We start from the raw sequence: 24,133 nt of genomic DNA, 5'->3' as shown, positions 1-24,133 counted from the left end.
ATTCTGAACTTAAAGGGTTCGCTGTGTTATTTAGGCCCCCCTAGTGGTGACATACTGATGACACATGAATAGTCAACTGTCACATATATTGTACCATCTATAATATATCTAATGCGTCAGTAATTCTTCACATTGTTCTTCTGTGAAGAGTAAAACAGGCTGGTTTATGTAGTAAGACTGGGATGCTTAGTCTTTTTCTGGTTTGTAGTGAGCTGTAACTTGATACCTAAGATTACCATAATTTTGCTTCGTATTAATGACTTCCTAACATAGACTGTTTGAACATTGCAGTGTATTTAGTGCTAATATTTATCAGTTGCTGCCATTATTCTCTTATACAAAAGTATTAGATATAGCGTCATTGTCGTATAACATTGACACATTGTTTCTGATTTGAAGATTATGAAAGCCTGAATTACCAACCAAACAAAAAAATTGTTATGAAAATTCTGTATATTGTTCATAACAATAAAAATTATATTTTATTTAATGAAAAGGCAGAGAAACAGATATTTATTCTTTTGAAAATATATTTTTATTTTTGGACCTGGCACAATGACTCAGTTGGCTAATGCTCATCTTGCAAGTGTCAAGTGCCCATATGGGCCCCATTTTGTGTTTCAACTGCTTCACTTTCCATCCAGTTTCCTACTTGTCACCTGGGAAAGCAGTCGAAGATGCCCAAAGCCCTGAGACCCTGCATCTGTGTAGGAGACTCAGAAGAGACTCTTGGCTCCTGGCTTCATAGCGGCTCAGCTCTGGTCATCGTGACCACTTGGAGAGTGAACCAGCAATTTGTCTCCGACTCTCCTTCTCGCTTCTATTCACTGGTTCACGCCTCAAATATCTGCAACATCTAGAGCTGAGCTGATCTAAAGCCAGGAACTAGGAGCTTCTTCCACATCTCCCACACGGGTGCAGGTCTCAAAGCTTTGGGCCGTCCTCTACTACTTTCCCAATCCACAAGCAGGTTGCTGGAAGGGAAGTGGATCAGCCGGGACACAAACCAGCACCCATATGGGATCCTGGCACTTGCAAGTTGAAGATTTAGCCATTGAGCCATCACGCTGGGCCCACCTCAGGCATATTTTAAAAAGGTATTATTTATTTGAAAGGTAGAGTGAGAGAATGTGAGAGAAAAGGGTTGGGGGAGAGAGAGAGGAGAGAGATCTTCCATCACTGATTCACTCCCCAAATGCCGGCATTATTCAGCGCTTGGGCCAGGTTGAAGCCAGTACCCTGGGACTCCATCCACATCTCCTGTGGGGGTGGCAGGGGCCAAGTATTTTTGTCATCCTCTGCTGCCTCCCAGAAGAAAAGCAGCTGGGATTCTAACCTGCAGTCCTACATGGGTTTGTGGGTAGCAGCTTTATATGCTACACAACAATACCTGCCCATTCCAGGCATGTTGTAAAGCTCAGTATATTAATATCATAAGCTACACATTCTTCAAATTATCTTTTTTTTTTAAGATTTATTTATTTTATTACAAAGTCAGATATACAGAGAGGAGGAGAGACAGAGAGGAAGATCTTCCGTCCGATGATTCACTCCTCAAGTGAGCTGCAACGGGCCGATGCGCGCCGATCCAATGCCGGGAACCTGGAACCTCTTCCGGGTCTCCCACGCAGGTGCAGGGTCCCAATGCATTGGGCCGTCCTCGACTGCTTTCCCAGGCCACAAGCAGGGAGCTGGATGGGAAGTGGAGCTGCTGGGATTAGAACTGGCGCCCATATGGGATCCCGGGGCGTTCAAGGCAAGGACTTTAGCCGCTAGGCCACGCCGCTGGGCCACAAATTATCTTTTAAATTTAAACTTATGTTTGTAAGACATAGCCACAAGGATACTTCAAAGTTCTTGAAAAAAACCCAAAGCTATATTGTAAAAAGTTCAATAGAAACAAAGTTCTAAAATTGCAGTTTTCCACATTGTATACTTTCATGAGATTTTTGAAAACCCCCTCATATACATGGGCTTCATTTTTTTTTCAAATAAGCTTATACTTTAGTTCCATCTTCTATGGAGTGCACTGTGTGTTGGTGTGTTCTGTTCATTTATTTATACTACCCTATGGCAGTCCTTCTCTAAATATTCCACAATGTACCAGTTCTTTTCCTTTCTTCCTGGGCTTTCAGCTTTTTTAAAGAACTTTCGTTGTATCTTCTTTTTTAAAAAAAAGATCTATTCATTTTTATTGGAAAGGAAAATATACAGAGAGGACGAGAGGCATAGAGGAAAATTTTCCATCCATTGATTCACTCCCCAGGCGGCCACAACAGCCAGAGCTGAGCCCATCCAAAGCCAGGAGCCAGGAGCTTCTTCCTGGTCTCCCACGTGGGTGCAGGGTCCCTAGGCTTTGGGCTGTCCTCAGCTGCTTTCCTAGGCCACAAGCAGGGAGCTGGATGGGAAGCAGGGCCACCAGGATTAGACCCGGTGCCTATATACGATCCTGGAGCATGCAAGGCGAGGACATTAGCTCCTTAGACTACCATGACTTCAGGTTGTTTGGATCTTGGGGAGTTTTGAAGTTTCCCATGCTCACTTTTGTACATGTTTTCTTACAGAAATGTGAATTGCGTGTAAGAAATTTCTGAGTTGTTTTGTTATATGGCTTATACATACTCAATTTTACAATGTTTCGCCAAATTGTTGCTCATAGTGGGTGCCAATTCATCCTTCCACCAGTAATTGTAACAGTTTCTCAATCTTGATTAATGTCAGACTATTTAAAACCTTTTCCAGTCTTGTGAATGTGAAGCCATGTTTCATAAGGCAAAAACAAGAGGGTTAAACCAGTAATTTAGGATAATTAAAGCCCATACAATAGTTTATTAGTTTGTACAGTGAGTTACTACATGTGAACTATCACCCTGTCCCAACATTTATCAACACAATCACTCCTTCCCCGCTCTCCAGTATTCTGAAGAAGTCTGGGATGATTTACACCAGCCTGTGTGCACTCACCTATGTCTTCCATATGCAGCCAGAATCCCATTATCTCACTAAGTCAATCATCCCTTAATGTTATCACGTCAGTCAAGGCCTCAGTTTCTCTGGTTGTCTCGTCAGGTTTGCATTTTGCTTGTTCAAGTCCTGATCTCAGTAACTGGTCTGTAATTGGCCTCAGTCTGCAGGGCCCTTCCCCTCTCCTTGATCTTTGTGCTGTTAAAAGCATTTAATGAGCATTGCCTGAAAGATCCACTAGTTCATTCCAAATTATAGAATGAGATTCTATCCTTCCTTTATTGTTTATTAGCAAAGTGGGTTTATAAGGGTTTTCTCTCACCATTTGATCACAGAAATACTGTTAGTATAAATGACAGGATAAAATTTCTTACCAGTTTTCAAAACCAGTTGTTACGAGTTAGGCATTATGTTTCAATAGATGAAGCTTGGATTACTCACATCCAGTATCTGAGTGCCTGGGACCAAGTGTTGCTTCTACTTCCAGTTCAGTTTCCTGCTGATCCAGCAGATAATGACCCAAGTACCTGGATCCTGTCATCCATGTGGGAGACCCACATGGAGTTCCTGGCTCCTGGCTTTGTCCTGACCCAGCCCAAGCTGTGTGGGCATCTGAGAAATGAACTAGCAAATGGACAGTCCACCCTCCCTCCCCATCACATTGCTCCCCCTCTCAGCAACAAATGAATAAACTATAAATAAAAATATTTAGTAAAATTTTTCTTGACTTTTATTTACTTATTTGAAAAATTACAGGGAGAGACAAGCATAGAAAATTTGCATCTGCTGGTTCACTCCCCAGGCCGCCACAGGAGCCAGCACTGGGCTAGCCAGAAGCCTGGAGCTTAATCCAATCTGTGCATGAGTGCAGGGGCCCAAACACTTGGGCCTCTTTCACTGCTTATCCCAGATCATTATCAGAGAGCTGGATTGGAAGTGGAGTAGCTGGGACACCAACTGGTGCTCGTATGGAAATGCTGACAACGCAGATGGCATTATTATGTGCTACGCCACATTACTAATGCCACAAACTTTTTTTTTAAGGTGTATTGGTGAAAAGGTATAAAAGAGTTATCTAAGGTTAGTGGTAATACATTTAAAACAAGACTAACTTTTGGATTATTGTGTGTTTTTTTCTCACTTAGATCTTAACAGATGATGACACAACCAGTGTTTGAATTTATCTGGACAGGCACTTTGGAAAGCAGAGGACTAGAGTTACAGATGTTGGATTTGGAATAATTACAATAATGGACCAAAGTGTTTCAGCTGGTTAAGGAGGGAAGAGAAGTGTGTGGCTGTGGAAACATGTATGATTGGTGCAGTCACTGTAGATTCCATGTGGCCAAAGAGCTGTTGGGGTTGTGCATCTAAAGGGAATAGCTTGAAATCTAGGAGAGAATGGTCAGAGGGTTGAAAACTTAATACTGAAATCAGGAAAGGATATATGGTTATTGATAATAGTACTGTATGTTATTATGGGGAATTATGTTATTATGTTATGTTATTAAAGTAGGAAATACAGTAAGTAGGGGGAGTAGTTGTTTAGCCACATTGGAGTAACTAAGTTACATTTCCTGCTCTGGCTCCTGACTCCAACTCTGCAGACCCCGGGAGGCAGCAGTGATGACTCAGGTAATTGCATCCCTGCTGCCTTGCTGGGAGACCTGAGTTAACATCCCAGCTCCTAGCACATATGGGGAGTGAACTAGCAGAAAGAAATTCTCTGGTGTGTGTCTGTCTTCCTCTGTCTTTATCCCTATCTGTCTCTCTGCCTTAAAAAAAAAAATCCACATTCGATGTTCAAATCCCAAGGTATAATCTAGAATAATCTGGACCGTTGGATTTGGCAGACGTGGCAATGATCCAGTGTGTTTCCATTTGGGCTTTTTATGGTTTAATCCTTTGCTTTTTCTACACAGGGTCCTGTCCTCTGACCAATGATCCTCATTCATACATGTCTACTACAGTGTCCATCTCCTGTGGTATATACTTCCCCAGATTACAATTGTTTCCTTAGATCTATTTAATAAATGCTATTGAACATCAGTTATTATAATGCTTTATCTTAGTAAGTAAGTTACTGGCTTAGATATATTTGTATCAAATGCCACAGTTAATCAAAAAATTTTATAGTGAGTTTCTCTTCTATGCATATTACAAAATGTCTATTATTAGTCTATTTGTATTTTAGAGAAGATTAAAAACCATAGAAGCAATTTTTGATTGTGTGTTAAAATGAAGATAGATAATACAATCACTAGTATGTTTTTAAAAAAAAATTATTGATTTTTATTGGAAAGACATTTACAGAGAATGAGAGACAGAGAGATCTTCTATCTGCTGGTTCACTTTCCAATTAGCACAGCAACCAGAAATGAGCCGATCCAAAGCCAGACGTCAGGAGCCTCTTCTGGTCTCCCACATGGATGCAGGGTGCCAGGGTCTTGGGCCATCCTCCTCTGCCTTCCTAAGCCACAAGCAGGGAGCTGGATAGAAAGTGGAACAGCTGGGACATGAACCAGTGCCCCTATGGGATGCCAGTGCTTGGAGATGGAAGATTAGCCAGTTGAGCCAATTGGCGCCACTAATATGTTTTTTAAAAAGTCAATTTGGGATGTTGGAGATATTGTTGTATAGCAGATAAAGCTAATGCCTATGAAACCAGCATCCCAAATAGGCCTTGGTTTGATTCACATCCATTCCATTTCTGATCCAGCTCCATGCTATTGAACATGAGAAAGCAGCAGAAGATGGTTCAAGTCTTTGGACTGCACAACGTACAAGGGAGACCTGGAAGAAACTCCTGTCTTCAGGCTTTGTTCCCACTTTGTTCCATTATGGCCATTTTGGGAGTGTACCAGCAGATGGAAGAGCCTTCTCTTTTTCTCTTCATTTCTCTTTGTAGCTTAAAAAAAAAAAAAAGCCTCACTTGCTTTAGTGGAGCTCCTTGCCGTTGGAGTGGCTCCTGCTCTGTCTCAGGTTTAACTCATGAGAAAGCAGCAGGTGATGACTCCAGTGTTCGGGTCCCTGCTGCACATGTGGGAGACCTGGCAGGAGCTCCTGGCTTCTCACTTCATTCTGGCCCAGCTCCAGCTATTGTAGCCATTTGGGAAGTGAATCAGCAGGTGGAACATCTCTCTCTCTCTCTTTCTTTTTTTTTTTTTTAATTTATTCATTTTATTACAGCCAGATATACACAGAGGAGGAGAGACAGAGAGGAAGATCTTCCGTCCAATGATTCACTCCCCAAGTGAGCCGCAACGGGCCCATGCGCGCCGATCCGATGCCGGGAACCTGGAACCTCTTCCGGGTCTCCCACGCGGGTGCAGTGTCCCAATGCATTGGGCCGTCCTCGACTGCTTTCCCAGGCCACAAGCAGGGAGCTGGATGGAAAGTGGAGCTGCCAGGATTAGAACCAGCGCCCATATGGGATCCCGGGGCCTTCAAGGCGAGGACTTTAGCCGCTAGGCCACGCCGCCGGGCCCTCTCTCTCTCTTTCTACTTTTAGAATAAATAAATATTTTTAATTGGCAGACTCACTTGTAAATTTTCTCTGCCTTCTGCTTTGCATATGGGAATTAAATTCATTCTTGAAGGAAGAAGGTGTTACACTTACTGAGATAATCTGTGTAATAAAACACAGATAATAAAGATGACTACAATTCAGTAAATGCCTTCCCCCCCTTTTTATTACCACTTGCTATTTAAATGGGGCAAATTTTTAATAATATCAGATATGAATGTACGAAAAATTTAGTCACTTGTTTGATGCAGGTTTGACCACAGTGGCTCAACATGATAATCCTCCTCCTGCAGTGCCAGCATGCCAGCTGGTTCGAGTCCCAGCTGCCCTACTTCCATTTCCCTGCTTCTGATCCAACTCCTTGCTTGTGAACTGGGAAAGCAGCAGAGGTGGCTCAAGTCCTTGGGCCTCTGAACGCATGTGGGAACTCCTGGCTCCTGATTTAGGATTGGCTCAGCTCCGGCTGTTGTAGCCATTTGGGGAATGAATCAGCTGATGGAAAATATTTCTGTATCTCTTTCTTTCTCTCTGTAAGTCTGCCTTTCAAATAAAAAAAAACTAACAAAGAAAAACACAATACAAAGATAAGCTTATTAAAAAAAAGTCTTCAGGGGAAGTTTTATGGTGACTTTTGTATTTCTCATGATTTTTTATTTATGAATTATATTAAATGACTTATCAAAATAATAATTTTTATTGTGCTTTGGTCATGTTTTCTTCTGGTACATTATAAAATTAATATCAGCAAATAAAAGTCCACTGACTAAACTTTGTAATTTTTCATTTTTTTCAGAAACCATGAGCAGAGGAGCTCAAGTGCATGTTTTTTGGGGTGCTCCGGTTGGTCCCCTGAAAATGACAGTATCACAAGAAGCAACGTCTCTAATGCCCACCCCTGAGCCCTGGCGGGAAATGCAGCTTCCACAGCGTGGCGGGAAGGATAAGAACCTAGCCCACGAGAGTGGTGGGTGTGCTCACATCCCAGCAGAGCTTCCTGATGGCCCTGTGTTAGTGAACCTCGTAAATAGATCCATTCCTGAGAAAGATGAATTTACGCATTCTCATTCTGAAGCAGGGAGTGCAAAATCTGTGAAGATCCACCTGTCAAAGCTGAATGATGTGACTAACCCTAAGGTACAAACACACGGATTTCAGCAGTTAACAGAAGGGGGAAAGTACCCTGAGCCGCAACAGGAAAACAAGAAAATTACAAGTGAGCTGCCTACTAACCAGGCCTGCATGAGTGGTTGGGGCTTTCAAACAGACGACGTGAGGTTAAATCCCAAGAGTGCTGCCATGTCCAGTGTGCCCTTCAGTGCCCAGCCAGTCGCGATGGGGCCAGGCACTGTGGAAACCCAGCAGGAGCCAACAGCACATTATGATGATGTGCAAACCCCATGTCAGGTGGTTGAGCCAGGACCTGGGGGAGCCGGGCAGACGCTCTCTGAGCAGCACGTGTCTGCCGCCACTGAGTTTCTCAGTGTGATGACCTCCAGCCAGCTGGCTTTTTTAGCTCTGAGGAAGGATGAAGGGCAGACATCTGTAACTTCAGTGACTGTGAACATGGAGATTGAGCCAGAGACCAGACCGGGGGAAGTGAGACAAACTGCAGACCAGGAGAGTCAATCCAGTGCCAACTCAGCAGAAGGAAGTGGGAATGGCCAAAGCCAAGCCCACTCGCTTGAACTTTTCAGTCCCATGTGTGCTGACACAAGGAGCAGCCACACTGACCTCAACTCTAAGAAAGCTCTTGTTGAAAACATAGGATCCCAAGAGCTTTTCAGCTCCGAGGAGGAACCGCTGCCCAGTGAGGTGGGGATCGAGCTGTGTGGCTCCGGAATACTCTGCTCCCAGCGAATCACCTCCTGCAGGAGTGCGGCCCAAGGGACCCAGGCTCCAAAAGACAGGGCTGCCCCATCTGATGCCCCCCGGGCACCTAAGAAAAGGAAGCTGGCTTCTCCCACAGCCAGCTGTGCCGTGGCAGTGGGCCAGCGGACTGCTTTGGTGTCTAAGGGTGTGAAAAAGACATCCTTAATCAAAAGCTGTGACTCCAAAAGTCACAAGTATAATTGTTTAGTCATGGTGCTAGCTCCATGTCACCTGAAAGAGGTCAGCATCAAGTCGGGCCCCAACGCTGGCTCTAAAGTGCCCTTAGCGACAATTGTGGTAACAGATCAATCAGAAGTCACCAGAAAGGTTTCCCTGTGGAGGACTGCCGCGTTTTGGGCACTGACAGTGTTTCTTGGAGATGTGATTTTACTGACAGGTGAGGCTGTGGTGGTAGAGGGGTGGGTCTTTCTAAAGCCCTGGGGGGTTTTGGTTTATTTTCGTTCCTTCCTCTTGAAGTCTTCTGGGGCTCTTCCTTTTGCCCTCTTCTGGGCTAGCATGACTGACTGATCAGCTAGAGTGTACCCAGCGTCCTGTGCGTGACCATCTGTGGGCCTCTGTTCTGTCCCTCTCTGCTACTCAGATCTACAAGAAGCCTTTCCTGGGTCTGCTCTTGTTCATTCCCCATGTAAGTGTTCAGATAGATAACCAGGTTCCTTGCTGTCTGACGGCTTTGTCTGTGTCAAATGTGTCTATTTTTAGCCCTTTTTGTTAACTATAATAGTCTTAGAATCAAAGGATATGGCTTTTCTGCTGCTGCTTACTCCCTAATACTGTGCACATAACATTCTTAGCAAGGGAACAGATACAGTTTTCTGTGGTATTTTTCCATTTAAAAATTATATTCATCATATTTGGAAACATGCAAGGGAAAAAACTCCTAGTAATATGTAACTTCACATAACCAGTTTCAGGGTTGTAGAGTGTTCCCTGCCAGTTACTTTTATTCATTTGTTATCTGTGAGGCAGGTGTGTGACACAGAGGTTTAAGACACTGCTTGAGGTGCCTGCATCCTTTGTCGAATTTCCTGAGTTTGAGTCCTGGCTCCACAGCTAATTCCAACTTCCTGTTAAATCACATTCCAGGAGGGAAGAGGCAGTGAAGGCTGGATTTGCACATGGATTTGAGCTTTGGGCTTCTGGCTTCAGTCCGGCTCAGCCTGAATTTTGTAGGTGTTTGACAAGTGAAACAACAGATGGAACGGAAAATCTCTGTCTCTCATTCTCTCTATAAATCTGCCTTGCCAATAAAAATAAATAAATCTTAAAAAAAAAAACAGAAATAAAGGCAGAAGTTGACTCCCTCATCTTAAAAAAAATCAGTAAGGACAATAAAGGGCGAGTTTTTGGTGTAGCTGTTAAGTTGCCATTTGGGACACCTACGCACCATAGTACCATTCCTGTTCTGAGCCCTAGCTATTGTGCTTCTGATCCAGCTACCTGCCAATGAGCCTCCTAGAAGCAACAGAGGATAGAGCCCAAGTAATTGGGTCCTTGCCACCCATGTGGGAGACCAGACACAGTTCCAGGCTCCTAGTTTCATCCTGGCTCAGCCCTGGCTGTTACAGCCATTTGGGGAGTAACTCAGCTAATGGTTTTATCTGGCCACCACTCTTTCTCTTTCTCTCTCTCTGCCTTTCAAAAAAAAGTGGTTTTATTTGAAAAGAGTGTCTAGCACAATAGCCCAGTGGCTAAAGTCCTCACCTTGCATGCTCTGGGGTCCCATATAGGCGCCGGTTCTAATCCCAGCAGCCCTACTTCCCATCCAGCTTCCTGCTTGTGGCCTAGGAAAGCAGTCAAGGATGGGCCAAAGCCTTGGGACCCTGCACCCATGTGGGAGACCTGGAAGGAGCTCCTGGCTCCTGGCTTTGAATTGGCTCAGCTCTGGCCATTGTGGCTGTTTGGAGAGTGAATCAGTAGATGGGAGATTTTTTTCTCTGCCTCTCCTCCTCTCTGTATATCTGCCTTTCCAATAAAAATAAAATAAATCTTAAAAAAAAAGAAAGAAAAAATGGAGAATGGGTGGGGGGCAGTGTCATGGTATAATAGGCTAACCCTCTACTTGTGGTACCAAAATTCCATCCACATGCCAGTTTGAGTCCAGGCTCCTCCACCTCCAGTGCAACTCGCTGCTGATGCCCTGGGAAAGCAGAAGATGCCCCATATCCTTAGGTCCACACATCTGCATGGGATAACCGAAAGTAGCTCCTGGCTCCCAGTTTCAAATCAGCTCAGCTTTAGCCATTGAAGCCATTGGAGGAGCAAATCAGTGGATGAAAGATTGGTCTCTGCTCTCTGTAAATCTGCCTTTCAAATAAAAATAAATAGATCATTAAAACCATAATTTTAAAACTTTTTTTATAGTGGTTAAGCCAACAGTTGGGATGCCTACTTGTAGTTGAACCCCAGCTCCACTTGGGGTTCCTGGTTCCTGCTACTGTGCACGCTGAGAGGCAGCAAGGAGTGGCTCAGGTGGTTGGATCATTCTCACCCTGGCTGGAGTTTCTGGCTCCTAGCTTCCGCCTGGCTCAGCTCTAACATCATGGCAGTGAACCAGAAGATGACAACAGTAACTCTCTGCTTCTCAAATTAAAATTCTGTTAAAGTTACAACAAAATTGTTTTTCATTTACAATGAGGCATTAATTGCCTAAAGAAACAATACTTAAGGCCTGTTCCCAACTTGTAGTCTGTTCTACAACTTGGGAGCCAGGTCATAAGCAAAGAGATAATCAGAGAGCACTGAATCATTATAGATGATTCTGTAATCAGCATATGTAACATAAATAATAGAGATAGTATTAGCAGGAGGAAGAGACAATGTGAAGCCTGTTCACCACAATACTGGGTGAATCCACTGATTCACTACTCAAATGGCTGCAATGGCCTCTGCTGGATCAGATTAAAGGCAGGAACCTGAAACTCTGTCCTGGACTCCCTGGTGGCAGGGACCCAAGTACTTGGGCCATCCTCCGTGGCTTTCCTAGGTACGTTAGCAGAAAAGTGTATTGGAAATGGACTAGACAGAACTCAAACCAACACTCATGTGATACCAGTGTTGTATACTGTGGCTTAACTTGATGCGTCATGATGCTGGTGCCTCACTGTGCTTCTTATTGTAATAAATTATGTAGAAATTCATGGGTAAAGTTACATTCTAGCTTAAAGCATCCAGTTGTATGTTGTTATATTCCTATCTTGGACAGCTCATGATATCTAAGGACTGCCTAAGGGAGATCCCTGACCAATGTTGAGAGAGAGGAGGACCTGGGACACAGCCTTGGGAAGCAGATGAAAGAGCAGCAAGGGTGGACAAAAGGGAGCACCGTGGTTGCCAGTCATCAACACACCACTGATCCAGCATGGGGCTTATCATCCTGGTTTCCAGAAAGCTTCCCCTAAAATATCTCATCTGTTTTCCTTCTGAAGAGCAGGATAATGGAAAGCCATGGATGCTGCTGCTCTAGCTCTTAACTGGCCGGCAGTGGGGAGCGCCTGGGTGTTTTCTAAGCAAGTCATCTGATGCCGTAAATGTTCTCAGTGAACCATTGGCTGCGTTGTGAGATGTGTATTCAGAGGTAGAAGGCCTGTTAGGTGTGCAAGGAATATGTGGTGTAATGCAAATAAAATAACACTTGGCTTCATATGGTAGTTTACCTGATTAGCAACTTGGTGCCAACAAATGAGACTGGTGATATGAAAGGGAAGGCACATTTGGGCAGTGTGAGTGTGAGGAGCCCGTGGAGTATCCAACTAGGAGCGTCCATTGGGCCGTAACAGATATGTGGGCTTTAAGCGGAGAGTCCGTGGGGTGAATGTGGGAGTCATCACTTGGAGTTCATGTGTTCTTGTTTTCCTTTCCCATCGTCTCCACATGATTTTGTTACTGTCAACACAATCTTCATACTTATAACACCTTGTATACTGGTTATATCCTAACTGGGCGATAGCCCTCATTCTGTCTTTACAATACACAATTCTTGCTCTGCTTAGATTCTTTCTACCTGCTGGTATGTTTAGACCCACACTAGGTGATTCTTTGCCAGCCATCTTAGCTCCTGCAGCTCCTGCTTTCCCACTGGACAGTGTTCTTGCTACCAAGGCCCTTCACTTTTAGCATCTGTCTGACGTGGATGATGACCATACACTTTAGGGAAAGGTGATGGAGTCCTTTAAGGACACGTTGTTATATTGATGTTAGTTTATCATAGATATGTACTGTAACATTTGCTTCAGGCAAACAGATACCATTAAGCTTTTCCCCACGGAGGAATGAGCATTCATACTAATGATGTATAAGACTGTGGCAGCAGTTTGTTATTTTATTTATAAAAAGAGGTCTTCATTCCTTGATCACAGGGGCTTTGTTCCAAGAACCCTGTGGACACCTGGAGCCAGCTGGGACTGAGCTTCCTGTGTATCTTATTGTTTCAGTGCATATATATCTGTTAGAAACTTTAATTTCTAAATTAAGCACCAGGGAGAGATTACTAATAACTAAATTAGCATGACTATAACAATATACTCTGATAAGGTTTTGTAGCTGTGGTCTTTCTCTTACTCAATATCTTACTCAGTAACTGAACTCTCCCTTCTTTTTATGACGATGTACAGTAATACATTGCATTCAGGATAAGGTGAGGTAAGGTGAATGGCATTTGACCTCAGCATGCAATTTTTAAGTTTCCCTTTGAAATGGAGAACTTTATCTTTTCACTCCAAGGAGGAGACACTTTATGGCACGTCTTTAAGTTCAGCAGCATTGCTGCTGTTGCACGTGGAGGCCATTATTAAGACAAGGGTTACTCACACGTGAGCACTACCATCCCTGGACAGCTGATCTGATAACTAAGGCAGTGACTCATGGGCAGGTAGTGTGTTCACTGTGATTACCCAGAACGGAGGATGATTCATGTGGGGAGTGGAGACAGAGCAGGTCTTGCGAGATTCCATCACGCTGTTCAGATTAGGGTGTGATTTGAAGCTTCTCAGTTGCTTATTCTTGACTTACTTCTTTTTAGTTTCTTTTTTTAAATATATATATATATTTATACATTATATATATATTATATATATATTAATTGGAAAAGCAGAGTTACAGAGAGGAGAGACAAAGAAAAAAATATCTTGTCAGCTGGTTCACTCCCCAAGAGGTTGCCTTGGCTAGAGCTGAGCCGATCTGAAGCCAAGAATCAGGAGCTTCCTACGGCTCTCCCACACAGGACTTTGGGACATCCTTCATTGCTTTCCCAGGCCATAAGCAGGGAGCTGGATGGGAAGTGGAGTAACGGGAATGGGAAGTGGAGCCCGTATGGGATCCTGGTGCATGTAAGGAGAGGATTTAGCCACTGAGCCATCACACTGGGCCCAAGTTTCTATCTTTTATTCCCACAAGACAGCCAATGTGGGATGCCGAGCTGGCGTCCAGTAGCATGTGACCCTCCTCTGGCAGGTGTATGCAGGTTCTCCGGCCGGCTTCACAAGTGTGCTGGTTTAGAGGTGGGCCATCATGGTGCTGGGTGGAAGGAATGGGGACACAGGCAGAAGGCTTGGGTAGGTCAGGGCACTTATGGGACTAGAGATAGCAAGGTAAGTCCTTCTGTGTCACCAGGGACTCCTCCATGGGGCTGTACCACTCTACCACACAGCATTCTTGTTGCTGAGGAACTTGGTGAAGATCCACTTGATGGTGTTGCCCAGGATTCCCCTAACCTTCTGCTGGACTTTCATCCACTTCCATAAAGAGTGCGTGTCATCAATGTTCATGCAGATCTTGCTGTACATATTGAATGTGACGTTATAGCTAGCAGCCAACTCTTTGATTTTGGTGTTACTCCCTGGCTACTGCTTCCCAAACTGATTGTAGGGTAAGGCCAGGATGTGCAAACCACACTCAGCCTATCGTGTGTGAAAGTTGATGAGTGAGTACTATTCGTATTTGCTTTGCCTCATTGAGAGGTCACATTGTTGATGATTCATACCCAGATCCATACTTGTCCAGGCAAACCATGCACCCGTCATGTGCTTGGCTGAGAACTTGTGCAGGAGCATGCTCAGTGCCAGCTGTCTGTCACAGGATGCACACAACATGCCCGCCAGGCCGGGATTGGCCTAGGGCCCTGCACAGCAGTGCTGGCTTCCCAGCTGTTTATTTCCGAGACCTCTGTTTAATGTTTTCATACTGAGGTTGACCTTGGGTAGCAGAAACACTGAACATGTATCTGGATAAGGAGAATGTGCTCTTCCTGGGCTCAGACTCTGGCTGGCTCTGTGTCACTCTGTGTCCTTAGCAGGTCATTTAACAATCTGAACTTTGTCGTTGCAACTGGCCAGTTTGCACAATGTGAAGGAGTTTATGGCATGCCCAGGACTCTCTCCCCTCTAGATGTTACCATTCACGAAGATCGGTGGGCGGCTGAGACGGTGCTCCAGTCAACATTTACCAGCCAGCTGCTGAATCTCGGCACTTACTCATCAGTGCAACCTGAAGAATGTAAGATACTTATGAAAGTAACATTTTCTTAGAATCTCTAAAAATTTTAAATATGTAAACATTTAGAAGAGATTGTGGTTGAAATAGTTCTTTTATTAAATGTTTTCTAAACAGCTGGGGAGTACTTATGATAGCTTATTTTTAAAGTTTTTAAATTTTTAAAAATAGGTGTTTTTCTTTTTTTTTTTTTTAAGATTAATTTATTTTTATTGGAAAGTCAGATACACAGAGAAGAGAAGAGACAGAGAGGAAGATCTTCGGCCCGATGAATTAACTCCTCAAACGGCCACAACGGCCAGAGCTGAGCCAATCCGAAACCAGGAGCCAGGAGCCTCCTCTGGGTCTCCCACATGGGTGCAGGATCCCAAGACTTTGGGCCATCCTCGACTACTTTTCCAGGTCACCAGCAGGAAGCTGACTGGGAAGCAGGGCTGCTGGGATTAGAACACATGCAAGACAAGGACTTTAGCTACTTGGCTGTCATACCAGGCACCAGTGTGACTTTAAAAGAAAAATTTATAGAGAAAAGGGGCAGCTAAGGCTGTTCCAAGTTGAAGCCAGAGGTCTGGAAGTCCATCCACATCCCCCATGGTGGTGGGAGCCAGAGCTTGCGCCAGCTTCTGTTGCTTTTCTGAGGTGCAATAGTAGAGACCTGGATTGGAAGCAGAGCAGCTGGACCTGGCGCAGTGGCCTATTGGCTAAAGTCCTCACCTTGAATGTGCTGGGATCCCATATGGGTGCCGGTTCTAATCCCACCAACTCCACTTCCCATCCAGCTCCCTGCTTGTGGTCTAGGAAAGCAGTCGAGGACGGCCCAAAGCTTTGGGACCCTGCACCCACGTGGGAGACCCGGAGGAGGTTCCTGGCTCCTGACTTCGGATTGGCCCCGGCTGTTGAGATCACTTGGGGTGTAAATCACAGGACAGAAAATCTTCCTCACTGTCTCTCCTCCTCTCTCTTTGACTTTCCAATAAAAATAAATAAATTTAAAAAAAAAAAAAAAGGAGGAGAGCACAGCTCCTGGCTTCTGCAGTCAGTGTGTGTTTTTTTTTTCCCAAAATCTTGTTTTTGACCAAGATCAATCACATATGCAAACATACATCTCTTCAGACAAATTAACAGCGCATATGCAAAACTCATCAGTCTGTTTCTTTACAATGACTGCATTTTATTGCATGTATTATCAATATCTATGTATTGCATATAATATATATTTGTAAATATATATGTGTGTATGTTGTAAGTATACCTGATTTTTTAAAAATGAGAAGAAATGGTTTGGGGAGGGGTGGGGAGAACCCAAGTACCTATGTAACTGTGTCATATAATACAATGTAATTAATGAAGTAAAAATAATAAATAAAATAAATAAATAAAAATGAGAAGAAATGGAGAAGGGAAGGAGAAAAAGGCCTTTAAATGACATAATGACTGAGGAATTAATTCACAAGTCTTATAACCAAGAGAAATAAACTGGTGTAGCACCGGCTTAAATGCCAGATGAGAGTTGGAGATAAAAATCTCTGTGAGATCCGGGGAGGAGGTTCGTGGTGGGCTACTGTGGTGGTGGTTCTGTGTGGCATCTGAGCAGGGAGCAAGGAGGCTGGCAGCCCTCCACCCAGCTGAAAGTGGTGGGCATGAGGCCCTAAGAAGGGAAGGAGGATGGGGTATTCAGGAAGAGACGCAGTTAGGCAGTTTGTGGAGTCTTCCAGGTGTGAAGTGCTGGGGCCTTGGGCAGGCCTGCTGGTGTCCAACGAGTGCAGGAAGACAGGATCCCATCAGACTGCAGGGATGTTAGGAAGGTACTGGGGGAGTCAAGACAATAGTGGGAGTTTTCAGCTGGGTTAATCAGAGGAGAAATAATATTATTAACCCAAGAGAGAAGAGGTAAGGGGACACAGCAAGTTTATTTAGAGAGATTAGTGATTGCTTCCTGTGATTAGGAATATCAAGCTTTGTTTTCACATCTAAATTGATTCAAGAGCAAGCTACCTGTTTTATTGAGATGAAATCAGGTTTTGTATATAATCAACATATATAACTTAAAATACAGCTCTAAGAAAATACTGTATGTTGTCAGGAAAATATAACGGTGCTATCCTTTGTCCGTGTGTGTGTGTTTTCCTTCCTTAGATTCCAATATTGTTAGTGATGTTGTACTTAGAGACTTACTGGCATATGTGTCTACAAAACATCCCTATCTCAGAGACCTACCTCACAGACGGCCTCAGAAGGTGAACAGCATAGAGTTCGTAGAATTGGAGCAACTCCAGTCTGATACATTGGTCCATGCAATGGTAAAAGTTGTGGATATCACAGTACTTACAGGTAAGCATTTGAGGACCTCCTTTCTTTTAGGTTACAGGAATACTGAATAAGGACGCACTCCTTTTGTTGTTATTCCCTGAACAATATAGTGTAACAACCATGTATGTAGCATGTACTCTCCATTGAGTTTTCTGGGCAATTTAGAGAAGACTGAAGTGTGTGGAAGGAAGTGCATAAGTTTATGCAAATCCTCCACTGTTATCATCCATGGGTTTTGGCATCCGTGGGGATGCAGATGCTAAAGGGTGATTGTCACATCAGGTCAGAATCTCCTTTCCCTTCCCAGAGGCTTCCTACAGTTACAGAGGACAGACGCAAAGGAAGGTTGTGTTAACAGTGGAACAGACCCGGGGTCAACAGTACGTGCTGGTGTTGTGGGGTGCTGGAGCAGTGTGGTACCCTCAGCTTCAAAGGAAAAAAGGTAAACACACCAAAACCGGTTAGCCTATTTATGTTTGGTAAATGATTAATGCTTATGTTCCTAGGGTGAAGAGATAGTACGAGATGAGACAATAGTTGGAATCAGAGTGATCATGATTGAGTCTTCTGCCACTCTCTGTCATTTTAAGCCTTTTGTCTAAAAACTAAAAACTGTTTTATAATTAATGGTGTCAGAGTAAAGGCTTCTGTTTATTCACATGTCTACCACTTTACCTTTTCAGTTAAAATTTGGTCTCCTTCAGATAGTATTTTTTTAAAAATCTAGTTCTGGGAAAATTCCTGATTTTTTTTTTTTCAGGCATAGTACTCTCAAAAAATGAGTTGCTCTCTGATCAAGTATTAGCAGAGTACATTAACTTTCAAATCACAATTACTCACAGTTACTGCTCAAAAGTTAGTGTTTCAGAGTTTTGTTCCAATTTTTTAAAACTTCATTTTGTCTCACCTCTAGGGTATTTTTTTTAAAGATTTAATTTTATTTTTTTGAAGGGCATAGTTACAGAGAGGTCTTCCATGTTCTGGTTCACTCCCCATGTGGTCACAATGGCTAGGGATGGGCCTTACCGAAGCCAGGAGACTAGAGCTTCTTCTGGGTTTCCCAAATGGACACAGGAACCCTAAAGACTTGACCCGTCCTTTCCCAGGCCATAATCACGGGGACTCGAACCTGCACCTGTACAGGATGCTGGTACCATAGGCAGAGGCTTAGCCTACTAGGCCCTTGGCACTGGCCCCTCAAATTGTTTTAAAAGTACTCACTGTTAGCCACCCATCGAAAATTAGCATTTAAAGTGTGACCCATGGTTATATTTTAAAACGTAATGATTTATGGTGTAATGAATTAAATTTAGTTGATATTCTAGTAAAATATTATGATTTCTCATTTTTTATATTGTGATATCCTCTTTTAACAGTGAAGGATAGTTTGGTTAGTGGATTTAAGTGATTTTACCTGCAAAATTAAACATTGATTCAGGGCATGGCCCATCACATTTTACCTGAAGACATTAATGTCTCTTCCCAAACTTCTACAGTCCTGGTAGTCATCCAGGGTAGGATGTGTCACATTGTTTCCCTTAATCATTAATAGCTTGTAACTAGGATTCATGATAAGTCTGACTTCTGACTTTTAAGTTGGGATTAAACAGCGGCAGGTATTTGTTCAGTTAGGAAATCTGGCAAACATGTATTGATGGTAAGTAGCCATGATCATTGACCTCCGTGTCACGGCCAGGGGCATGAGTGTGGAGCATGCTGGACAGGATGGTCAGAGGGTGCTGGGGCTGCGCTCAGGCGGGCCACGACCTGCTCACTGCGGATGTTCTAAGGTTCACAGTTATTTGGTTAGTAAAAGAGACATCACAATCTTTGCATGATTCTGTTGTGCTTACTATTGGGAACTTACTGATGCACGTTTTAAGGTGCATCTAGCATTTATTTATTTTTAGCCAGCATTTAAAAATTATGGTTTCCAATTCAATTCCCAAAGATAATTCCTTTTTAGGGGGGAATTTAAATTTCTGAAGATCATTTACATAAGTGTTTATACTTTCAAATAGTATGGTTTATAGTAATAATAATAAAATTAAAAAACAGAATCCCAAAGCAGAGAATTAATATAATTTAAGATTTTGATTTGTTTCTGTAGTTTTAATACATTACACACATATATGTATGTGTGTGTGTGTGTGTGTGTTATATGTTGTAATTTTTAAAGATACTTAGAATGACACTTAGTGGCCTAAAAACATATATTTGACACATTAAGTAAAGCTCAGATAAATCCAAAATAAGGGGCCCAGTATGGTAGACTAGTGGCTAAAATCCTTACCTTGCATGGGCCAGGATCCCAAATGGGTGTCTGTTCATGTCCCAGCTGCCCCACTTCCCATCCAGCTCCCTGCTTGTGGCTTGGAAAAGCATTTGAGGATGGCCCAAGGCCTTGGGACCCTGCACCCATGTGGGAGACCCAGAAGAAACTCCTGGCTTTTGGGTTCAGATCAGCTCAACTCGCCATTGTGGCCACTTGGTCAATAAACTAGCAGATGAAAGATCTTTTTCTCAGTGAAATTTGCCTCTCCAATAAATAAATCTTTATAAAAAAATAGGTTGTCTACAAGAGCATCAACGCTTATTTCATTTTAGAATGTTAAGATTATAGCTGCTTTTTATTTATTTACTTAATGTCTGTGATTTCTTACATACATTCTGCAATAAAATAAGAAAGCTACTTTAAAAATAATAATTGGCTATTATGTAGCAACTTGGAATATCTCTGCTGTAGTTCTGTGTAATGATGCTCTGATGAATACCTGATTTGTTTGACAATTCTGCACTGGGAAAAAACCCAGAAGAATACACTGAAGAGGTGAATGAGTAAAGTGAGTTAGATTTATGGTCTGAAATAAGTAAGAAACTACAACCAGAGTTGTTGCTATCAGAAAAATTAGTGTTAGAAAACCTCTCCTTGGGTCCAGCACAATGGCTCAGTGGATGAAATCCTCACCTTGAACTCACCGGGATCCCATATCGGCACTGGTTTGTGTCCTGGCTGCTCTACTTCCCATCCAGCTCCCTGCGTGTGGCCTGGGAGCACTGGGCCAGGCAGGAGCCAGAAGCTCATCCGAGTCTCCTGTGTAGGTGGCAGGGCCCAGACACTTGGACCATCTTCCACTGCTTTTCGCAGTCCATTAACAGGATCTGGATTAGAAGTGGAGTAGCTAGGACTTGAACCAGTGCCCTCAGTGGATGCTGGCATCACAGACAGAGGCTTTAAAAACAACGCCACGATGTGGGCCCCATGTTTTATCTCTTGATACTCAAATTCTTCAGTAACAAAATTTGTGTTTAACCAACAGAAGCAGACCAGTGTATTTAATCTGGTTTTGAACCTAGACTTTTTCCTTTTTGGTGACTCTTTGTTTTTATTTGTTTTTGTTTAAGATTGTATTTGGGAATTTAAATATCTTTTTGTTCAGCGTAATTGTGTACTAGAAAACCTGGAACTGCATACCACACCCTGGTCATCCTGCGAGTGCTTATTTGATGATGATGTAAGGGCGATTACATTCAAAGAAAATTTTCAAAAACGCACACCCTCCTTTTTGAAGCTGTCAGACTTAGCAACTCAGCTACAAGATAAGCGTTCAGGTAAGATTTTTATATACTTAAAATGTTGCTAGTTTTAGTATATGCAAAGAAGCTTTCATTTGTATAGTTGAATATTAAAATGAAGTATACATTCTTGCAAACAGCTGGCCCAGATATTAGCAACTTCTTAGCTTCCTGCCTCTGGTCCTCTGAGGTTAATTTCTAAGTATTAGGGATCAGTTAAAATGCTTTTTGGTGTAGAGTTGCCAGCAGTTCATCCTCTGGTAAGTCTGAAATAGAAAAAGGCTGACCTTCACTGGAGCCTAAACATCTTAGGAAATCAGTTGGCTATCATCTAGGCACAGTTGTGAAGATAAGCCATGTGACATTGATTTACTGCTTTGTAAATATAATGGCATACTTCCCAAACTCTGTGTGGTGAGTGTAGATAGAATTCATCCCTTAGCAGCATACCAGCTGGCTGATCCTCCACCTCCAGGTACCGGGATCCCGTGTTGGCACCGGTTAGTGTTCCAGCTGCTCCACTTCCCATTCAGTTCCCTGCTTGTGACCTGGAAAAGCAGCGGAGGCTGGCCCAGGGCCTTGGGCCCCTGCACCCACATGGAAGACCTGGAAAAGGCTCCTGGCTTCAGGTCAGCTCAGCTCCAGCTGTTGCGGCCATTTGGGGAGTGAACCAGTGGACAAAAGATGTATGTTTCTGCTTCTCTCTGCAAATCTGCCTTTCCAAAAATAAATAAATAAATAAATAAATAAATAAATAAATAAACCTTAAAAAGTATACAAAGAGAAAAATGCCTTTTGTGATAACTTTTTAAAAAGATGTGTTTGTTTATTTGAAAGGCAGAGTTAAGGAGCGAGAAGGTGTGGAGAGTGACAGAGTGAGAGAAGGAGATCTTCCTTCTGTTGGTTCACCTGCCCAGTGACAGGCTGGGCCGTGCTTAAACCGGGAGCTAGGAACTTCCTTCAGATTTTCCACATTGATAGTAGGGGTCCAGGGACTTGGGCCATCCTCTGCTGCTTTCCCAGGCACATTATCAGGGAACTGAATTTTTTTTTTTTTATTGGAAAGTCAGATTTACAGAGAGACAGATCTGTCCATTGGTTCACTGCCCAAGCGGCCACAGTGGCCAGAGCTGAGCTTATCTGAAGCCAGGAACCTGGAGCTTCTTCTGGACCATCTTTTACTGCTTTCCCAGACCACAAGCAGGGAGTTGGAAGGGAAGTGGAGCAGCAGGGATACCAACTGGTACCCATATGGAATCCTGATGTGTGCAAGGCAAGGACTTTAGCCACTAGGCTACGCACTGGGCCCTTAAGTAATTTATCTTGAGTGAAGTTATAAAAAATACACTTGGGTCCAGCTTGATAACAGAGCGGCTAAAGTCCTCGCCTTGAATGCTCCAGGATCCCATATGGGCGCCAGTTCTAATCCCGGCAGCCCCACTTCCCATCCAACTCCCTGCTTGTGACCTGGGAAAGCAGTTGAAGACAGCCCAAAGCCTTGGGACCCTGCACCCATGTGGGAGACCCAGAAGAAGTTCCTGGCTCCTGGCTTCGGATCAGCTCAGCTCTAACCCTTGCATTCACTTGGGCAGTGAACCATTAGACAGAAGATTTTCCTCTCTGTCTTTCCTCCTCTCTGTATATCTGACTTTAAAATAAAAATAAATAAATCTTTTTAATAAATATACTTAGTGTTCAAAATGCCACAGACTTTTGAATGAAGAGAGAAAGCAGTAAGCAAAATCACTTGATGAATATATAATTTTAGTAGGAAGTAGGTTTCACTGGGGCTTTATAATTAGAGACAGAAAAAAATGCTGATTCCGAATTGAAACAACAGATGTCATTTGCAGCTGTGGAATGCTGCTCAGCTGTCTATACTCCGTGCTTCAGTGAGCTTGGTTGTTAGTAGCCTTCAAGAAATGGAATCATTTCTTCAAAACTGCTGACTTAGCCACAAAACTGTGGTGCCATTTAAGTTATAATATTATGTGATTATCCTTTTTAATACCTGCGCAGTCTGTAGTGATACTACTATCACCTGATACTGACACTATGTGTCTTCTTTCTTTGTTTTTTTTTTTTCTGATTAATGTGGTTAGTTTTATCGGTTCCATTGATCTTATCAAATAACCGCCATTTGGTTTTGCTGGTTTTTCTCTATTTTTATCTTTCCTATTGTATTGATTTTTGCTGTGATCTTTATCATTTCCTCCTGCTTACTTGGAATTCACTTTAAAAAAAATGGAAAAGTATTTGTTACTTGTTTAAATTTGAAAGACAAGAGAGGCACACAGAGATGCTCCATCGGCTGGTTCACTCCCCAAATAGCTGCAGCAATCAAAACTGAGCCAATACAAAGGCGGGAGCTGGGGACTTCCTCCAGGTCTCCCATGTAGGTGCCTGAGGACCTGAGGCTGCATGCTGTGCAGCTTTCCTAGGCCACAAGCAGGGGGTGCTGAACCTGAAGTGGAGCAGCTGGCACACACACCAGAGGCTGTATGGCATGCTGGTGCCGCAGGCAGATGATACGCCACAGGGCCAGCCCCAACCTTTTCTCATTACTTATGGTAGAAATTGAGGTCATCGATATGGGTGCTTTCCCATTGTTCTGCTTCCAGTGGGCAGTTCCCCCCTTGGCTGCTAGATGGTACTCAGCTGCGCTCTGTAGCGTCCTGGCTGGCTGCATCTCCCAGCTGCCCTGTGCCCTGTGCTGAGAACTCCCAGCCACGTCAGCCTTCCGAACCCCACACTTCACTCTATCTGAGTCTGGCTGGAGTCGGCTTCCCAGTCAGTAGTGTAGCCAGAAACTGGTCTGTGAGCTGGGGCCATCACCGGGCTTACGGCTCTCGTCTCCTGTCGCCTGGGCTCACTCTCCTCTGCTGTCTGTTGTTCAGTGTCTTCTGAACTGTTGATTCATGCATTTGATAGGCTTCTTATGTTGTTCCACCAGTATGAACTGTGTTAACTGCAACACTGCTGACGCCAGATTTCTTTCCCACACCAACAACCAGTTACCCGATTTCCCAGACTCCAACTGGGTGTCCCACAGTTCAGTGTACTTCTGAGAACACACACCCAAAGGTGGTGTCTGACTTGTCAAGTTGAAGAGTTTGAGTGGCCAGATGCCCACATTTTTGTCTGACTTCACAGAATTGGGAGTGCCCACAGTCTCCTTTGGGCGGTGACCGTTTGCTGGAACGGTGCACAGGACTGAGCAGCGTTGGTATACTGTGCCCTTTCCCAGGGCTTGACCCCTCAGCCCACGGCTGTGCTCACCACCCCAGCCGCTCTGCAGACCCTGTCACCTAGGGTTTTATCAGGGTTCCAGGAAACAGGCTTGATTAAGACACTGGCCAGTGGTACTTAACTCAGTCTCCA

At 43.6% G+C, this 24,133-nt stretch overlaps 1 protein-coding gene and 1 pseudogene across 1 annotated transcript in view; one reads left to right on the top strand and one right to left on the bottom strand.

Moving 5' to 3' along the window:
• The first annotated feature begins 829 nt into the window (after positions 1–829).
• SHLD2 (shieldin complex subunit 2) overlaps positions 830–24,133 on the top strand; it is a 29,209-nt gene continuing 5,905 nt past the window's right edge. The window contains exons 1-6 of the mRNA XM_058671938.1: positions 830–915; positions 7,284–8,756; positions 14,762–14,869; positions 17,003–17,197; positions 17,484–17,618; positions 20,582–20,788. Of these exons, the coding sequence (XP_058527921.1) occupies positions 7,289–8,756; positions 14,762–14,869; positions 17,003–17,197; positions 17,484–17,618; positions 20,582–20,788 (2,113 nt within the window). The 5' untranslated portion in view covers positions 830–915; positions 7,284–7,288. The remainder of the gene's footprint in view (positions 916–7,283; positions 8,757–14,761; positions 14,870–17,002; positions 17,198–17,483; positions 17,619–20,581; positions 20,789–24,133) is intronic.
• Positions 13,952–14,593, bottom strand: LOC105941718 (phospholipid hydroperoxide glutathione peroxidase-like; annotated as a pseudogene).

Source organism: Ochotona princeps, chromosome 13 (assembly GCF_030435755.1).
Source record: "Ochotona princeps isolate mOchPri1 chromosome 13, mOchPri1.hap1, whole genome shotgun sequence".
NCBI lineage: Eukaryota > Metazoa > Chordata > Mammalia > Lagomorpha > Ochotonidae > Ochotona > Ochotona princeps.
The sequence above is the reverse complement of the archived record's forward strand: the minus strand, read 5'-3'. Positions and strand labels throughout refer to the sequence as shown.